Consider the following 19,895-nt stretch of genomic DNA (forward strand, 5'->3'; position numbering starts at 1 on the left):
GAAAATCACTGGCCTTGTACAATTGAGCCAAATGTAGACCTATCTGTATTTTTAAAGGAATTAGTATTTTTTTCTCTGTTTCAAACATTCCTATTACTCATAATGAGTCAAATCCTGGCCCCATTCAGAAAGCGGTGCATAAATGGGCTGTACGCACAAAGAAGCTTCTGAGGGAGCACTTCCCAAACTCTCTGTGCACCTGCCTTTTCCCAAGGGAAGCAGCGTTCGCTTCCCACCCCGACACCACCACGGTGATTACTACCCATATTGTCCCAGCCTGACTCATGCTATGTCTCCACGTCTTCTGTTTTCACTCCTCTTACTCCTTCACCTCCTGTCTCACAGATGCTAATGTCACTGCTTGGAAAGTGCCGAATGTGTTGAGAAAAAGAACAAAACGACACAGGGTGCAGCATCCCTCCCCTCTGTCCCGAAATCTTTCCCTGCTACCTCCATGGCTGCAGGTGAGGGTTCAGTCAGTTTGCGATCTCGTCACCATCACAAGAACATGGTTTGCCGTTGTCCTTGTGCAGTTTGGTGTCTGCCTCCCCCGGGTCAGGAACGAACCCTCTGTGGTGTGCCCGCTGGTATGTGCTGTGGGCTGTTAAAGCCAGCGGGGCTCCACGTCCATCAGCAGCAGAGCTGTGCACCGTGGTGTTGCCTGGGAAAACCCAGCCTAGCTCGGCTGTAAGCACAGAACAACGCTCCTGGGCAGGTGAGAGCATACTGCACGGCGATGATGGCAGCCCCATGTTGATCGCAAAGGGACATGTAATGGCTGATAAATTCCAAAGTCTTTGGGAACAAAGTTATTGTTTCAGACAGGCTTTGACAAACGAGTCCTGACAGAACAGCTTCATGCAGCCTGAGCTGCTGGTGTGGTGGGACTCGCCTTCCTCACTGACGCTCTGCCGTCACGTCACTGTCTTGAGGAAACGGAGCACCGCAGGGAAGCCCCGTATCACGGGACTGAAGTCAGGAAGGTCTGTGGAGCATCAGAAGGTCAATATTATTTCATAGAATCACAGTATGGTTTTGAGTGGGAATGGACCTTAAAGATCATAGAGTCATAGAATTGTCTAGGTTGGAACGGACCTTTAAGATCAGATATTAGGAAAAATTTTTACACTGAGTTATCAAGCATTGCAACAGGCTGCTCAGGAAAGTGGTGGAACTGTCATCCCTGGAGGTATTTAGAAGATGGGCAGACGTGGTGCTTAGCAATATGGTTTAGGGATGGGTTTTGTCAGTGTTGGATGGATGGCTGATGATCTTAAAAGGTCTCTTCCAACCCAGGTGATTCTACGATACCATCTAATTGGAACTGATCATCTAGTTAGAACTAGACCATCCGGTGCCACCCCCTGCCCTGGGCAGGGACACCCCCCACCAGCCCAGGTTGCTCCAAGCCCCGGCCAACCTGGCCTTGAACCCCTCCAGGGATGGGGCAGCCACAGCTTCTCTGGGCAACCTGGGCCAGGGGCTCACCCCCCTCACAGCAAACAATTTCTGCCTCACATCTCATCTCAGTCTCCCCTCTGTCAGTGTAAAACCCTTCCCCCTCGTCCCATGGCTCCCCTCCCTGCTCCAGAGTCCCTCCCCAGCTTTCCTGGAGCCCCTTGAGGGCCTGGAAGGGGCTGGAAGGTCTCCCCGGAGCCTTCTCTTCTGCGGGCTGAACCCCCCCAGCGCCCTCAGCCCGTCGCCATGGCTGACTGCCACCACCTTCCCCCCCACACCTCCGCCAGAGGGCGCGCTGCGGGCGCGGCGGAAGTGACGTGCCGCGCCGGGAGTGACGTCTGCCGGCGGCCATTTTGCGGGGCGGGGCGCCGCCGCCGCCGCCACCGCCCCCGCCGTCCCTTTGTCAGCGCTCCGCCGCCGCCGCCGCGGGCGGGCCGCGGGCAGGGCGAGCGCCGGGCTCCCCCCGCCGCCCATGGCCGGCCCGCCGCGGCCCTAGCGCCACTGCCGCCATCATGAGGAGGTGAGTGCAGCCGCGGCGGGCCCGGCCGAGCCGAGTCGGCCCGGGGCTGCGGGAGGAGCGGAGCTCCTCCCGCAGCCCCGGGCCGACTCGGCTCGGCCGGGCCCGCCGGTGCCTCCACCCGGGGGGAGCGTGGTGAAATCCGTGAGGGAACACTTCCGCGGGCTGATTCCTGAGGGGCGGCGGTTTGGGTCTCTCTCTCTCTCTTTTTTTTTTTTTTTTTTTAAATTAAAACAAAAAAACCTAAATAAACTTACCCAAATCGAGGACAGGGCATTGAGCAACCTGGTCTAGCGGGGGGTGTCCCTGCCCAGGGCAGGAGGGTTGGAACTAGGTGATCTTTAAGGTCCCTTTGCAACCCAAGCCATTCTATGAACTTGGAGGTTCAGACCTGTGCTGTTATTTTTGTTAGGTACAGACTCCTGCCATTAATGCAGTTATTTACAGTCATGCCGCTTTGGAGTTGAGGAGGAAACAAAGGGGTGTGTTGGCTGAAGTGCTGTCAAGGCTCTGGCTGGTGATGGAGGACGGTGGCTGGAAGCCGGCAGGCATTTCAGCCCGCTCGGATCTGCCTCTTCACCTCCAGGCTTTTAAAAAAAAACCCCAGGTGCTGGTCTGTGAAATCTGGGGCATGAATATAGTAGGGGAAGCTGCCCAGGCAGTCTTTCCAACTCTGGTAGCCTGTAAAAATGTGTTGAAATAACTTGTTTCCAGCAGTACTTTTGCAGTAAGCTGGGACTAAACCACTTTGTTTTCCCAAAACTGAGAGACAAACTCATCTTCGGCAGGTTTAGAAAGAGTAGGGGTTTATGTAGTTGTGCAGGGGGGGCTAATTAATCAAAACACTGTTGTTAATGGTGGCATCATGAGGTGGAAACTTTCAGATTCTGGACTGAGCTGCACAACTAGAACTTTCTTATAAAAACGCTTTTTAGAAATGATGCATCGAGCTTTTGGAAGAGAACAGGATCTTTCCCCAAATCTCGCGTGTTTTTATGGTATGCACTGGAGCTCATCTGTCACAGATCTCAGTCTTTCGTTTAAGAAGACTCCTATGCTTGTAGCAGTTTGCTGTGGGCAATGACAGGTCTATTTTTAAATCTTCAGTTTTCTTTTGTTTCCTGTAATAGGATCTTTACGGTGATCCTCGTACTTCAGAGAAATGGTAGTGACCTGGAATGCAGCAGACACTTTGTAAATACTCTCCAAGTTCTGTCCTTGAAGGTCTAGTACTGTTTGAAGAGTACCGGGTTGCCTTGAAACTGGAATCGGCCAAAGCTAAAATCATGGATGTGGAAAGCTCTTAAGTGTGTGTCTGGTTCCTTTGATGACTGTAACTTTTTTTTGGAGGAGGTGTTACAGATCTATTTTAGGGGAACAAAAAGTTCCTGTATGCTCAGTGCTCTCCCTCGGAGGTGTTAAGTGTGTGCAATGTTTTGAGAGGTTTGCCTTCCCTCTTAGTATTTTGTTTGCTGGGATAAGACCCGCATTCCTCTGCTTCATTTCGGGGGGCGGGGGTGCTGCTCCTTGCCTAATGGCACAGGACTTGGGAGTAGTTACTGATTGTAAATCTCTGATTATTTGTCTTAGGCTGTAATGACAGGCGTGTTTCATTTTGTCTGCTGCTGTTTCCATTTCAGGACGAACTTTTAAGGTCTGTTGCTATGACATAGATCACCCATCAACCATTTCAGTTTATAAATAATCAGCTTTTGCAGCCCAAAACTAAAGGGGGCCTACAGGAAAGCTGGGGAGGGACTCTGGATCAGGGAGGGGAGCCGTGGGACGAGGGGGAAGGGTTTTACACTGACAGAGGGGAGATTGAGATGAGATGTGAGGCAGAAATTGTTTGCTGTGAGGGCGGTGAGCCCCTGGCCCAGGTTGCCCAGAGAAGCTGTGGCTGCCCCATCCCTGGAGGGGTTCAAGGCCAGGTTGGCCGGGGCTTGGAGCAACCTGGGCTGGTGGGAGGTGTCCCTGCCCAGGGCCGGGGTGTGGAACGAGATGGTCTTTGAGGTCCCTTCCAACCCAAGCTGTTCTATGATGTAAATGAAACAGCCTGAGGGAAGAAACTGTATTACATATTTTCAGTTTTAAGTCTTATAACATGTTTCAAAGTTGCAATCTGAGAAAGGGAAAAATCCTACTGACCTGGTGCTAATGATGTTTCCAGAGATGTTGTGGACAGTCTTTGCTTAAGTTCCAGTGCACAGTAACTGTTGCTAACTCATTTTCTCATGACTTATTTTTATAGGTACCTTAGGAAGCTGGAAATATTTTGATTGGGTAGCTGTTGAGGTTGTTCCTTAATGTCTCTACTATCTGTAGAGTATACTATGGCTGCATTGGTTAGTTACAGAAGTATTTGTGAAGACCTGAATGGTGCATGCAGAATTCAGGCTCATCCTCCATGGACTTAACTCATGAAATAAGTTTGGCCATATTATGTTCTTGAAGCTTGCAATTTAACACACTTTGAGATATGAGAATTATTTCCTTTTTTATGCCTTAGTAGCTGGATATTTGATACTGTGATGCTTGTTTACAGTATTCTATATTAACATATATTAAGTTCGTTGCTTTTTTTCTGCTGAAGTGACCTGCTAAAGCTCACCTCTGACACCATTTAGAAGGATTCTTCCGCAGGAGAATGTGTTGAGGGTCTGAGGTGAAAGGGGAGGGCTAAATATAGCTATTTCCTGCAAAACTTAATCTATTTTTGAGGCTGGCTCTCCAAACGAAATTTATGTCTTCCCAAGCCTACAGAGAGGGTTTCTTTTGCTGTTTTACTCTTCACAGATAACGTTGTAATCTTCTGCAGCCTGCCTGCTGTCAGTAAGTCTCGGTGCAGGTGTGAAGAAAAACAAAGGGGTTGGTGGCCCAGGATGGGGGAGACAGGAAGGCATGTGGCATCATCACTTGACATGGTATCATTTGCCTGTCTTCAGTCTGTGTCCAGCAGGGAAGGAATGGAGACTTGCATCATCTTGCCAAAACTGCCAGACACAGCAACAGCAGAGGCATCAAACAGCTTATTTGGGAGGGCTGCAAATGAGCCCGAGAGAGGGATAAAAATCGTTTAGAGGAACACCCTCTCTCTCTCTCAACCCTTGCTCTGTCCTTGCATTGCTCTTTCACAAGCTGCGTGCTTCTTGGGAAGGGAGAAAGCAGTGGGCTCTTTAGCAGCGAAGAAACTGTTGGGGTAGGAGGAGAACATAGGCGGGGGAAAGAACACCAGTGGGGTGTTGTGGGTGGGTTGTGTTTGTGTTTTTTGTTGTTTTTTCAGTTTTTTTGGCCAGCTGGTACTCTGAAGGCATGCTTAAATTTAATGAAGCCTGATGCTAAAATAGGATCTAGGGACAGCCGTTGTAAAATAATGAGGCACCCTTTTAGCCCCCTCATCCCTGCCAAAAAAAATAAAGCTGCCTGAAATCACTTGCATTCTTAGGTATCTGAACTCTCAAATGGGCATCTCAGTATCTGCTCTTATACCATTTATTTCTTCTACTGTGTATAAACAGGTTAAAAACTTAGCCCACTCATCTGTGCCGCTCTATAGAACCACAGAAGATTACAGTGGCAGTGTTGAATGCAGTAGATTTCCAAGTGATAACTTCTCTCTTCCAGCCTCTCTGTGTATGAGAATTCACGGAGATCCACTGAGGTGGACTGCAGGTTGGCCGTGATGAGGGTATGCACGTGCATTAAGCGATAGTTTATTTGCTTTGACACCTGAGGGTACTCGAGCCTGAGACAGTTTAAAACCATGTTGGTTGCAAAGGTATCTAACACTGTCTAAAAATGTACCTTTTAAATCCTGTTGTAGACAAGTTCAGCGACTACACGTTAAGGATGTAAGTCATTTACTTCCCTTACATATCTGTACGTGTGGAAAATAAGGAGTGATAGTATTTCTTAGGAGTGTTGGAAAGCTGAATTCACATAAGTTTACAAAGCGTGTTGAGATCATAAATTTAGAAGATGCTATCAACTATGAAATGTATGGAGTTCCATGGGAATGCTTTCAAGAAATTCCTTTTCTCTTCACCATGTTTGCAGCCAAAACACAGTTTTAGACTAATGCTTTCAAAAGCATAAAAGTGTAGGTAGATAGCAATAAGTAGGTGTAATGAAATAGTTTTCTTTGTTATATTGGACCATGAGTACGCACCTAGTTTCAGCTGATGGGTAATCCCTTCCTTAAAATGTGGTCTTTTGTGATTACGTGTGTACAGCTTGGTGTTCACAGGTTCCTATTTCAAAGTGATTTGCATTTGTAAATCTTACTGGTATTCAGTACATGCTCTCAAAACTTTACTCTCATAACAATATCTGCAGTGAACTATGATTATAAAGTAGCATTGAATCTAGCCTTTGACATTAATTCCATGGGATGCTAACTGTTTTCTAGAAGGAACATCAGGAGTGTGGTGATATTCCTAGTGAAATAAGTACATTACTACTACTTTACGTGAAAGAAAGTAGCACTGCATTTTAGAAATGTGATGGTGTTCTTTGCTAGCTGTTCAGATGCTGACTTTCCCCTGGAAGGCCAGAACTGACCTTATGATTCATCTGCTGGTGAATAGTCAACATCAGGTGCTGCATCACAGTCTTTGCCAGTTATTATACGATCCTGTCTTTAAACAGGGCTCTTTTGATCTGTGCTTTCATTTTGTGCTGGATTCATCCTGGTTGTCAGTGCTCCACCTTGTTTGCTGAACCAGTACTGGCCGTGAGTATTGCTCTGTGTCATGGTGGCTATGCCTGGCAGGCCAGGCAGCATGTTGGATCCCAGGGCCTGTTGGATGGAGGATTCTGCCCAGGTCTGGTTAGAACACGTTTTGCATTCTTTCTGCCTGCAAATTAGTGCACCACCAGCTCTTAAACACCTCTAAAGCCCCTAAGATCCACATCCCTCATCTCGAGTGATCATGCTCTGTTCTGTTTAAGTACAAAGGCAGCATAAGTCTCTAAGCAATTAGGATACTTCATTGTCCTGTGAATAGGCAGTTTCTTTATGCTCAGGACCTGTCGTTTCAGTTTACCTGGGGGTTGGCTCAGTCTTGTTCTACAAAGCTTTGTGAGATGGTGTGTCTAAACAAACTGGCTCTCTTGCTGAGGAGAGAAATGTTTGAAAGGAAATATAAAGGTTTTAAAGTCATGATTGAAATGCCAGTAAATGGGAAGTGATGATTTTACATTATTTCTTATGATGTAAGAAATAAGGAATACCATGTGTAGTCAATAGTCATCAGTTTTAAAATTTAAAAAATGTGCCTGTTTAAGTTATAGAATGATTGCAGATTTGCCTTTTTTAAGAAAGGAATTGGATATGTTCATAGGTCTGTGGGTGGACCATTAAATGCAGTGGTCCAGGGGCAGTTTTGGGCTTGGGAATTTACCTCTGGCTGGGAAGCATGGGTTTGGGGGGCAGAGGAGGGTGGAAGAATGACCTTTGCATGCTGTGTCCATTTGCTTCTTCCTAAGCATCTGCTGCTAGCCTCTTCTGGAGTCCACGGGTTCTTTTTGAGTTAGGTGTATGGTTTGTTGTTCTTCTGTTTCTCCTGTTGACCTGATGGTTGCTCATCCTCAGAAGCCACATTTGTCAGTGCATCTCCCTCTTTTCGAAATGCTCCTGGCAGTGTCAGACCTTGTTACTGTTAGCTACCTGTAGTGCTTCTGAAAAGATACATATGGAAGTGTCTGTAGCTTGTTGTAATTCAAGTCTGTTTTAGGAAAAGAAAGACTATGGTTTGATTAGGAAAAGCTTATTAAAACAGAAAGACCTCCAGTTTGGTGGCTGTCCAGGGCAGACTTTGGACTTTTCGTTTGCCTTGACTGAAATGAACAAAGATGGATGTAGGAGATGGTGGAGGGGAACAACAGCAGCCATTATCTAGGGCTCTTTACAGAAGAGGAGATGATGCTGCAACTCTTAACCTTCTGTCTGAAGCCCCTAGAACGTTCCTTTCTCAGCATGCTGAAGCCACAGATCATCCTGAGTTGAGTGCAAAATGGCAGGAGGACCTCTTCCTCATCTTACAGTGCAGTTGTAACTAGTTGTACTCACTGGAGGTCAGGCATTTCTTGTTCTGACTACAAACCTTACCTCTCTGCTAATAAGCTGCAGAAGAGAGGCCAACAAACACCTCTTCTAATTGCAGGTCTGCAGTTTGTCTGGCAAGTATCCTGTAACAGTAGGAGCAGGTTGGCAGCTTTTCGACAGCCGCCTTTGGCTGGGCGGATAGCTTGGAGGCTAGAAGTGGCTTCCTTTTGAAGTCCTGCAAGCTGCTGATCTCTGCTTTCATGAGTCGGTGTGCCTCAGCAGGCCCCTCCAACCTTCCTCTGAATGGCCTGGGGTTCCTGGCTGAGCAGTTTTAGGCAGTTGGTGCTGTGGTTGTGCAAGCCTTTTTGGTGGCTACTAATGCCAGGGAAGCAAGTAGTCCCTAGCGTGTGCTGTTCTTTCACCTCTTCTGGCATCTCTGTGGCCATGTGCTGAACTGGATAAGGCATTAACTTGCTTAAAACTTAGTTTGTCTTTGCTAGATTAGTTCTAACATGGATTAATCCCTGTTTTGTGTTTTTTTTTTTTGTGTGTGTGCTTGTGCTAAGGAGGGATCTCTGAGGGTATGAGTGGCTGGGCAGAAGCACAGGACTGCGTGTGCTACCTCCACGTGTTTGTGAAAACTGCTGTCTTGCCTGAGTGCGTCATGGGTTTGTTGAGTTTGCTGACTCTGACCAAGGCTGTTTGCAGAGTCCCTTGGTCCCCTTTGTTGGTGCTGGAGGGAACCTGGTGTGGTCCACTCCCCTTGAAGAGTTCCCGCAGGTTTCTTCGTTGCCTGCTTGCTCTTGGCTGTTACACTGTGGCATGCTCAAGCGCATGCTTTGGAACGGCTTTTGTGCCACGGCTCTAACGCCTGCCTGTCCTTTCGTCTTGTAAGGATGTGATGAGCATGGCGGCCAGCCTGTCCTCTGTGAGACGCCGTGCACAATGGCAGATGTGCATTACTTATCCCTTTAGGGGTGGGTAATTTCCTACGATGTCAGTTAGTATTGAATTGGAGGTAGAAGTGATGAGATCTAAATCTCCCTAGGAACAAATGTAAAATTAAACAAAAAGCATGTTTGTATTAGTCAGCCTAAAACAGACGGTGCTATTTAGGGCTCTCCACTGCAATAAAGTTGTCTCTTGTGTTTGTGTGGGTGGACTGCAACAATTAAGTCATTTTAAGGCTGAATCTTAAAAGAGAAATTAAAATGAAAAGATAATGGCTTGGTTTAAGAGAATAAATTAATTGTATCGTGTTACGTTAGAGAAAAGATAGGTGGTACCTTGCAGGTTGTTTATTATTGGTAAAAATCATGTCCATGTTGAAACTCTTTTTGACTTCATAAGGAGTAATACTTTTGGGGTTTTTTTTACCCGTTAAATTACACTCTTTACTGATATTCAAGTGTAACTGCCTGTTGAAACACAGTTCTGTGTAGCAGCCTGATAAAACATCAATTTTGATTGCATGGGCTGGACAAATCCCAGGCTGTAGGATGATTTGGCAATGGATTTTATGTGGCAGTCAATCTTGTAGTATTATAATGTGTGTGACTCCTTATTTTCTGTTGTCAGAATGATAAGATATACAACTTGTAGTGCACTAGTCTGAGTATTAAATTAGCTAATTCATATCTGCTTTGCAGTGGAATTAAAATAAGTTGTGCATTTTAAAAAAGCTATTTTCAATTTGACTTTTAAAAGCTGGCTCAAGTTAATAATAAAAAGTATTTTAGATGTGCTCTTAGCTCATAAAAAAATGCTGACGCTTGTGAATTAAAAAAAAAAAACAAACAACAAAACAAAAAACCAAACACAAACCAAAAAACAACGAAATGAGTGGTTGTGCTTTTGTGTTTCTATTGTGATTACAACAGAAAAATAAAGTAAATATTTGGAAAACTTAGGCTGAAGTTATTTTTTGGACATTCATTCTTACTTACTGGGCATTGATCTAAGTGATTTTTATTCTACTTGACCTGTATTTTTGGACTGAATTGTAAAACTTTTGTGTATCCTGAGCCTAAATGAAATGATGATGATAAGAACATGCTTGCGTGGCAATTTTCACTCTGATGGCTTTTCATCTCAAGGGTAACTAGGCGTAAATGTGGTGTGCAACCATCTCTGCTTATCTTGATTCAGGAGCTGCCTTCACTGAAGAGGTAGCATAGGGTCTTACTTTGATGTAGTTCTTCCTCTCTCCCAGGCAGAAGCCTTCTGCTGCAGTGTAGAAGCTCTTTCTGTCCAGACTAGCTCCCCAAACACAAGTCTGTGTGAGAGCAGAGGTACGGCTTTACTTTGTGGTTATGATGAAGGCTAAATCATTTGAGTGTTGGCCGTACTCCAACATCTTTGCATAATTTGAACCCTTCTCTGTCCAGAAAGAAACATGCAAGTTATTTCAAGTCACTGGGATAGAAGAAAAAGCTCCACCTAAAAGATTGCAAAGAAATCTGGGATATGTTACCCCTACCTGCAAATTCCTGCATCGTGCTTGTGCAGCACCAGTAAAGGTGCAGCTTGGAGTATGGCGTGGCTTCCTATTTTTCAAATGTGTCATAACTTGGTCTTTCCTCCATGTCTGTTCTCGTGGATCCTGCCTCTTGGCTTTTGGTGTCAGGACTGTGCGCTTCTGAAAAATTCTTGAACAGCTCCTTGGCTTTGCTTTTGCCATCTCTCTTAACGTCGTATTAGTTGATTGTCAGTTAGGCCTTTCCAAATGTGCCAGAAATGCCACGTAGACAATTTTGTGTGTGTTTGTGGACCCAGCATGTCTGCATCAGCCTTTAGTAGAGAATAATCTAAATGAGTAACATGTTCCAACTTGTCTAAACAATAGGGTTTTCTCTGTCTTTGTGTAGGCATTTTACGCATTTGTAAGACTCATGTCCATACCTCTGAAGCAAACTTGTGCATAATTGTTCTGCAAAACCTGTTCTAGAATCTGAAGCTATTTAGACTCTTCCCTCCAAACATGTTCCTTACAACACAAATAATATTTTGAAGAATGAGTGCATCAGTGTGACTGTTCTTAAATTATGGAAATAAAAGCCTAAGCACCATTAAAATACTGTTCAAAAGAAATACGGTATTTCCATGCCTTGTGCAAAAGTGGCATTTTTTTAATGAATGGAAAAGTATTTTTAGTTGGGATTTGATCCTGGATGTTGGTTAGACATTCAAATAAAGCGTTTATTGGACTCTAATGTACAGCAAGGTCCAGGATTTTGAGGGAACTTTGTCTTGTTTCTCCATTAGGAAGGCCAAAATGACAGGCAGTTATGAGCCAGAAGACCAAACTCGCTTTTAGAAGCTGTCGGTTTTCTTACGCAGTTACTGGAGTCTCTGGTGAGAAATTGGTGTTTCTGAGTCTGTAGTGCAGTTTTATGCCTTCCTTAACAAAGGGTCTGCTGGGAGTAAAACTTACTTTATTCCCAGTCTGGGGATTTGTAAAACTTTGACATGTAGCCCAATTATAACTATGTTGGTTTAGTTCCCAAAGTGGATGCTCTTTATTCTAAAAGAGGCCCTACTGCATGCAAACAGAGTATTGAAGGCCCTGAAATGTTAGCATTTGAATGGTTTTGGCTTAGCTTTAAAATAAATATCTACTGGATATAGAGCTCTGGGGAGTGGACTGGAGCAAATGGAAAAGGTGAATTAACTTAATGTGCTGTGGCTCTATTAGCCCAGCCTTGCAGAACAGCTTCAACACAGTGGCAGATGAAGACAAAGGGATTTTGAGAGCTTGTTTATATTTTGAGGCTATGCAGAAGTGAAGTAGATGCAATTCAGAGACTACTGTTCCTCTGCACAGAGCCCCCTTGTCATCATTCTTGCTCTGCAGCATCAGTCCTTGTATGGCCTAAGCGAGTTTCCTGCAAGTGCCTGCACTGTTCCCATAAGGAATGGTGAGAACCATTCCTGGACATTTTCTGATCTAGGCACGCCTTTAGCTGGCAGCTTTTGAACGACTCCGGTGTTTGTCTCGTGGTACTTGATGTTATTATTGAGACCTGAGTGAAGAAATCAACAGGTTTCTTCTTTAGAGAGGTAGATTTACAGTTTTTCCTGGCTGTGATGGAAAATCTGGAAAGATAAGCAAGTGCTCTTCTTCAGGCACGTGTGTGCCACAAGATGACTGAAAGCAAAACAAATGGGCAAGCCCCACTTTTTCTGGGGAGGAAAGCAGCCTAACTCACAGCTGTCAACTGCCTTCTGGTAGGAATGCTGGGGTTTGATCGGTCAGGGTGAGTGGGGAGTGCTCTTTTTTCTTGATGCTGCCTTGCTGAGAGTAGCATATGGTCCTTTCCCTTTGAGCTCTTTTTGCTCCTGAAAGGTTAATAACAGGATGGACTTCTTTCTAGGATTATGTGATTGTGGGACTTCACAGCAAATGGGGAAATGGGAGGACTTTGTGGAGAATCTGGGAGAGCAAAGGAGCCTCCTTCAACAGGTTTTAGAGGAGACGTGAGGGAATATTAGAGAGAGAGAACCACAGAATTTGAGTGTGGGTAGTAACTGCCTGTAGAAATGGGACCGGAACCAGCATGGAACTTGGAGAACTGATGCTACCAGCTTTGGGTAGGGTCTTCAGCTTGGAATTCAGACCCCTGCAAACTGGAAGTGGCCCTGGCACTGGGGTCACAAGGTTTATTGGGTGAAGAACCCATGTGCTGGGAGCGAAAGTCTCCTCTGCTGTCAGGCCTCTCAAAGGAGAGTTCTGGAGAACTGAGGTGAAGTTTGGTGCTCTTTACAGATACAAGTAATTGGTGGGGGTAGAGGTGAAAGAGGGACACTGAGGCAGGGTTCACGGGATGCTTATGTGTCACTGAAGAGTGTTAATGGCAAAAGGCCAGGCATGTGGCTGAGTATCCATAACGAAATAAGTTATTGCTTATCAGCAGTTAATTGGTGCTGTTCAGCTCTGTGTGTGCGCTTTGTGTTTCGTGAATATGGGTAAAACAGTAGCTGGAAACATCTCATTGGGATTTCAGGTGGCGTGTCTTGCTGTTTACCCTGCAGTGTCTGTGCCCTGGTTGATGCACTGACTGGTACGCTGTAGTGCTGTGGCACTGTGATAAGGTTCTTATCAAGATCAAGTCAGAAGAAATGCGATGGTATCTGATTGCATGTTTGACTCGAGATTGTCTTACCTGAGGAGTTCCTGGTAGCACGTGTAACGTCTCGCAGGGTGAGGACTGTGGTTTTTCACAGCTTTTTGTAGGTGGGAGGTGAGAGGGGACAGCTCTGCACGGGTCAAAGGCTGGGGGCCTTGTGTCTCCCTTGGGCAGATTGCGCTGGTGGTGACCCTCTGTGGGCTGAATGTCAAGGTCCCTCAAAGGAGTAGGGCTTGGTGAGCATATGCAAATTCTTGCATGATGGTTAGGTGTGCACAGAAAAGGTTTCTTTCTAAAATGACCAATGGGAATGTGAAGAAAAAAAAAAACCAACCCCCAAAATAAATATGCAAGCAGAAGTGAAGAATCAGTAAAATGAAAGAAATCTCTGAGGGTTTGGTGTGCCAATGGTATGAAGGGATATGAAATGTATTCCCCCCCCCCCCCCTTGAAGTTCTGAAATATTCTTCCAAAAATGCTAAGGCTTTTTTGAGAGGATTGATCGTGTTTCAGTCCCACGGGTGTGTTTGGCTGTATGTGAAGTGAGGGATTCTTCTGAAAACGAGCGCATTGCAGTTGTAAAAGCTGGTGTGTAAGCATGTAGTGTATGGAAAGCGTGCCTGCTTATCCTTAGCTCTCGAAGGTGATTTGGACAGTTCTTCCAGTTTCTCTGGGGCTCGTCTTTTGGAGTTATAGCCTTCCTGTAACAAGTGCATAAATAATGGTTCATTTTTTAGTTTAATGTTTGTCTTAGCTTTGCATTGAAGGTTTGCTTGTCCCTTGTGTTGTGCTCCAGCTGGCTCTGCACAAAGCCGTGGGGGTTTTCTCATATAGTAAGAAAAAAGTACATTGGGTTTTCTGCCACAGTATTCGAGCAGTTTCTTGAGACACTGAGGAAATATTTAAATATCTAAACGTTAAAAGGAGATTCTGTTGATTCTCTGCTCTTGAGAGGCCACTTTTCTTGTAAAACAAACCCGCAAAAACATGTTTTCTCTGTTGCAAGTAATTTAAAATATTTAAATAAAATAAATGAACGTGGTAAAGATTTTCCATATAAAACATAAAAAAGAAAAAGCATCTGATTTTACTATGAATTGAGTTAAAATCTAGTAAGCTAAAATTTAGACCTCTGTGGAAGAATTAGAGGAACTAATTAGATTTTAATCCCTGAGCTGACCCGCCCCTGAAGTGATACTGAGGTCCTGAAGAAACAGACTTCACCTTTGCTATTGTGCGTTTGAAGTATAAAAGTTAAAATTAACCTAAAAGGTTGAACTGTTTTGGGTTTAATTTAATTTGTATTTTTGTTTGCTTCTTGTTTTTTGTAAAAGAACACAGTAAATGCTAAATAAAGTTTATTAAACGCTTGCCCCTGCTGTGTAATGAAGGTGATTTAAAGGTGATTAAACCCTCCCTCCCAATCCAAAACACTTCGGCGATTCCTACAAAGTTCTTCAAATCTGTCTCTTCCAGTCGGTCATGGGCTGGTGGGTGCTCGCTGCCGAAGGGGATGGAGCGGGCAGGGGCTGAGCCCCTGCAGTCCGGTGAAACAGAAAAGCGTGTGTCCATCCAATCTATGAACTGAGACGCAGCGCAGTCTTATCCCCCCCACACCCCCAGGTCATCCAGACAGCAAGATGAGTCGGCTGCTTTGGGTTAATTAGTTCAGTAACTGCAGGTATGGTGGCCTTTGTCTAATATACGGACTTTGATATCAAAATGTTTTGATAATTTTTCTTGCATAATTAGCACAGTCAAACTTTTCCAATTAAAAGTAAACTTTTGGAATATTCTATTTGTAAGAGAGTAAATAATCAAAATAAATGTATTGCTTTTTATTACGGTAAAATGTGAACTATAACATCTAGGAGCCTGGGTTGCTGGCCACCGAAGTGGAAGCATGGAGCTGCTTTGGCCGAATGGGTGTAAAGCAGACCTTCTAACCAGCCCTGACGCACGCTGCCCTTCGTGTGAGCTGCCGGTTGTGCTCCCTCCATCCCGTGCTGTAGGCTTCCCTCACACAATGCCTGCTCGGTTTCTGTCTTGCCATCTATTACTCCACATGCTTTTTGCATCTCTTTTGCCTGAATTCTTGGTGGGGGTAAGCAAAGATTTGCAGCAGCAACTTTGGGGGCTCTCCTTCCCCATTGCCAAAAGCCAGCACAGCACGCTCTCAGTAACAGTCAAAAGTCGTCATCTTCCCTTCCATCCCGTTATTCTTAACAAGACTGCCTTTTTTCCTGGGGAAATGGTCTTTAAAGTCTGTATTTAGTTAATCTTAGCAATATGTTAATTTGTGTTGGACAATAATTAACCTTTCTTTAGAAAAGAACAAAAAATAAGTGCAAAATCAGATGTGAAATTGGTTATTTAAATTGTGACTCAACTTGGTAATTTAAATCACCGTGATCAATTTGGAAGTATGTAAATACATACCAAAACCTGAAATCAATATTCCACCTGTGCAAATGTAAAAAGCAGTTTTGAAATTTCAGAAAACCAGGTAAAATTCCAAATGGTGTGGGTGTGGGGTTGTTGGTTTTTTTGTTTGGTTTAACCTTGAATTTTGCTTAGCTTTTTTTTTTTCTAATCGTTATGCTCATACAGTTACTGAGTAGTGTTTATTTTGCATTTCTGTTGCTGTTTTTTTCCTGGTAGTGATCCAAGGAAACTTCCATCGTGTGCATCCATCCTGAGTACAGAATTCCCTGTTCAAGTGGCTGCCGCAGAACGGGAGCGTGGCTGTGTTCAGGGGTGTTGGATAGTCATTCCCTGGGTTTATCCAATGTGAGCTGAGAACGGTTGGGGGTATGAAGTGCGTTGAAATAATGCCACTGTCATTTTAAGCATATCTAAGAATAAGGTTTTGAATTTGAGGAAGGAGATAGGAGAAAGGGGATAAAAATGGAGTCTTAAAGCAGTGTGAAAAGTCCAAAGAAACCTTTACTCATCTGAAAGAAAATGTCTCTAATGCCAGTGTGGCATAACACAGCCCCTAGAGCTGTGGCGCAGAGAACTGGAGCAGTCTAGGAGGGATGGAAATACTCTATATAGTGCTAAAATAATTCTGGGCAGTGTTACTTGCCTGAAGCAGCTTGTGCAGACTGGCTGGATTTTCAGGTGGCCAGGAATGGTTTTCTCCTGGGGAGCAGTGCAGACCTGCAAAGATCCCTAGCTCGTACAGCCCTCCCCAGAATTGCTAGTTTGGCAGCCCTGCCCCTGGAAGCTTACCACAAAATTATTTTGAAGCTGTTTGATTTATTTATTTATTTATTTATTTTTTCCCATTCCTGCTTGTGGGAACCTTGGTGTTCTGGGGCTTTTTGGGCATGGCTCAGTCTGCCTGTGCTGAGCTGGCGTTGCTGCTGCTGCCTGTGTCGTGGTGCGATGGCAGCGCAGGCTTTCGCACGGGTGATGGCAGAGCTGTTCAGACATGTCTTGCCGTTTCCTCCCCAGCTGGTGACAGGGGAGGTGAGGCTGCAGTGATATGGTCAAATGCAGACCATCAAGCAGAGCCTCTGCTCAGAATTCACGTTCCAGCCGTTTGTAGACAAGAGCTGCCTTGTGCTCTCTGGCTTGCATGTGGTGCTGATGTGAGGTTGTCTGCCTCTGGTCATACAGAGGTGTAGCAGTTGCAGGACTTTAAAGAAAAGAGAACAGACCGATAAGTGCAGCAGTGAGATGTACAGTCTAGTTGCTGCCTGAGGAGAACTGGAAGGTAACGTGCAATTGCAGGTCCAGAAATACATGGCCCTCGAAACAGATGGAGGTAAGAAGACATCTCTTACAAGGGCTGTTATTTAAAGATCTGCTGTTAGTAGTCATGTTTCTTGCAGCAGTGTTTTTATGTCTGTGGATCAGTGTTAACTTGTTTCCAGCAACACCTGTCTTCCCCAAAACCCAGATGCCGTGTTGTTGAATGTTCACTGTCATTGTGAAAGATCACAGATGACTGGCACCCTGGCTGTGCCCTGCAGAACCTAATAGGAAAAAAGGGAACAAAAAAGGTGTTGATCCCAGCTAGAAAAAAGTAGTTTGACGTCGTGCACTGCATTCACTAATAAAAGCTGCTTTAAAAAAATAAAAAATTGTGAAGGTAGAAGAGGTAGCCAGTTGCTTCGCTCTTCAGCCTTCTACTGCTCAGGTGTCCTGAATGAGACCGACCCCAGGCTCCACGTTCCTGTCAGCTACCCAGCTGAAGGAGGAAATATCTCAGGCACTGCCCAGTATTGCCTCCCTTAATGTCTTTCTTTGACATTAGCACAAGTTCAGTCTGATCCTTTTGTAAGCAAGGTGACAGTGTTTGCAAATCATCTGCTATCTAGTGTATGTGAAGTTCTTCTAGTGCAGAACATAGCCGGAAGAGATGGTGGCCAGAAGGAGAGAGCGTGGATGGGAAGGCAGATGCAAAGGTGAAGGATAGGGGAGGTTCCAGAAAATGGAGTGAAAATTATCACTTTGAAGGACTTGGCGTGAGTGAAAATGATCATGGTGTTAGTAAGGGAAGAGAAAAAGAGGAGAAATCAAAGTGCTTTTCTTAGTTAAATGTTTTATGCCATGTAACTTCTGTAGATAGCTAAATTTCAGTTTAATGCATTGTTGTGAACTAGGTATTAAGAAAATGCTGCATTAGTCTTCTAATCCAGGAAAATTCTAAGCAGAGAGAAGATTTTGTTTGGTTATATAAATGGCTCCTCGTGAAAAACAAACCCGACCAGCAAGCAACTTCCTGCAGTAGCGGTTCACTGCTCTGATAGTTTCAAACTCTGCTAGCCCTGGTCTTGATGATCCGTGCTCTGGGAATATTAGATAATTTTTTCTGAAAATTGGGTGCAGGACAAGAAGGAAGTCCCTTGGCATCAGACAACAGCAAGACAGGTTGAGCCCAAATCTCTAGTGCAAATGAATGCAGTCTTACCCATGTCCATGGTGAATGTTACACAAACAAATGACAGTTGCACGAATCAGTAGGGATGACTTTTATTTTTACTAGCTCAAGTTGTCAAGTAAGTTTGTATTATTCAGTCGGTTCTGGGAGGTTTGGAGATGTTTTAGTACCTTCTGTGTTTATTCAACCAACTGACAGAAAAATAATGTATTAAAAGCATTGATAAAGAATTCATTTATTTGGCTCTCATCTGCTTGTTTGCTGGCTGGTGCTTGGCTTTCTGTGGAGTGCCAGGCTGCCTGCGGTGTGGGCTGGGGGCCTGCAGCAGCAGGGGGCACCGGCTGCCGACACAGTCCTGCTCTTAGCAGAGCTGGGTGTGTTTCTGGGTGCTGTTGCTTTTAGTTAATGCTTCTTTTCAGAAAGGAAATAGCTAATACGTTAGTATATGCCTTGGGAACAGGCAACAACTGGGTGCAAAGCAAAAATCTGCTAAAACAGTAGTAATTTCTGAAGTGTTAGGTAGAGGTTTTTTGTATGTATTCAGTAGCAAATTACCATTTGAGCGTATGCTGTTGTTGCTTCCCCGAATCTGGCTGAAGTTGGCATGAGATGTCTATGTGAAGCTGATCGTCATTGCTATGAGACTTTGTTAAAGCAATTGTACAATGTAGTGGTTGGCGCTCTGTCCTTCCACTCGCAGCACGATGGATTCTGTTCAACAGGAACTATTTTAATTGGCTTCCACTCTATGTTATGTTAAAACTCTGCTGCTAGCTGTAGAAACCTGTGACATATGTTTTGTTTGTTCCTAAAAACATACACTTTATTCTGCTTTGGTCATTCAAATTCATGTTATGTGATTGTCAGCTGAAAAAAACAGTGTGTTTGGTAGGACTTCAGCAGCAAGGCAGCTTCCTGCGGCCCAGGACCATAAACTGTATAATTTGTCCAGGGGGTTCTGTGCATTACAGAAGTGAAAATTCCTTCGCTGACAGTGTTCATTGCTTAGCACTCAGCGGTGTGCAGCGGCGTGGCTGTCGGAAGGGCTGGCACTGCGCGGAGGGACGGGCGGCAGCGGCTGCTTCGAGGGCACAGCATGGGTGTCACAGGCAGCCTCGCACTCCGGGAGCCCCGGGCTCGGGCGGCGGGTGGGAAATGGCAGGTCCACCGGCTCCGCTCTCCCCGAGTGCCCGGTTAGGCTGAACGTGTGCCCATGGCAGGGAGCGTGTGTGGGGCTGGGAGCCAGGGCCCCGGTAGGGCTGGGTGTGCGTCTGTCAGGGGAGAAAGCAGGCAGAGTGGGAGAGCATTTCTGCGGTTGTAAGCCTGAAGTTCGTAATTCAGTGTGGTAGCTGGTTAGAAAATAACCAGTAGTCATGACTTCTGTTAATTAACTACTAAGAGTTCAATAAATGTTGTTGGGAAAACTAGTCTGTGTTTATTTGGCACGTCTTTCTCCAGAAAAGGCTGGTGCTAGTTGGTACATGCTTGATTTCTGTACATGTCTGTAGCGTGGTTTTATGTTTTTTTCGCTGTATTGATTTTCGTGATTCGTTGAACATGATCTAAGCAAAAAGCCTACTTAAATGACACTGGAGACAGCTGTCTGTTAAAGTGGGACATTTATGTATGCTGAAATGGCGCCAGTTTTTTTTTTTCCATTACTTGATAAAGTAACACACACCGCTAATATTTCTTTGTTTAATTTCCTTTTCTAGGTCACTGGTATGTCACCTTTGTTTTTTTTAAAGAGCTATGGTAAATTCTTACTCTAAACTTGAGTATCAGTTTTGTTCCTGTTATTTTTTCTGATAATCCTTTTTGAGGTTATTTTGAAGTGGAAAGGGCTTTACACTGTGT

At 44.8% G+C, this 19,895-nt stretch overlaps 1 protein-coding gene across 2 annotated transcripts in view; it reads left to right on the forward strand.

Moving 5' to 3' along the window:
* The first annotated feature begins 1,819 nt into the window (after positions 1-1,819).
* The window catches only part of ACVR1 (activin A receptor type 1), a 63,509-nt gene continuing 45,433 nt past the window's right edge, over positions 1,820-19,895 (forward strand). The window contains exon 1 of one of the 2 annotated variants that reach the window (XM_063341574.1): positions 1,820-1,978. In XM_063341574.1, coding sequence (XP_063197644.1) covers positions 1,971-1,978 — 8 coding nt within the window. In that variant the 5' untranslated portion in view covers positions 1,820-1,970. Of the gene's footprint in view, positions 1,979-14,809; positions 14,829-19,895 lie in introns of those variants that run through there. The other variant, XM_063341576.1, reaches the window with a different exon arrangement.

The sequence above is a fragment of the Chroicocephalus ridibundus genome, chromosome 7 (genome assembly GCF_963924245.1).
Source record: "Chroicocephalus ridibundus chromosome 7, bChrRid1.1, whole genome shotgun sequence".
Lineage (NCBI taxonomy): Eukaryota > Metazoa > Chordata > Aves > Charadriiformes > Laridae > Chroicocephalus > Chroicocephalus ridibundus.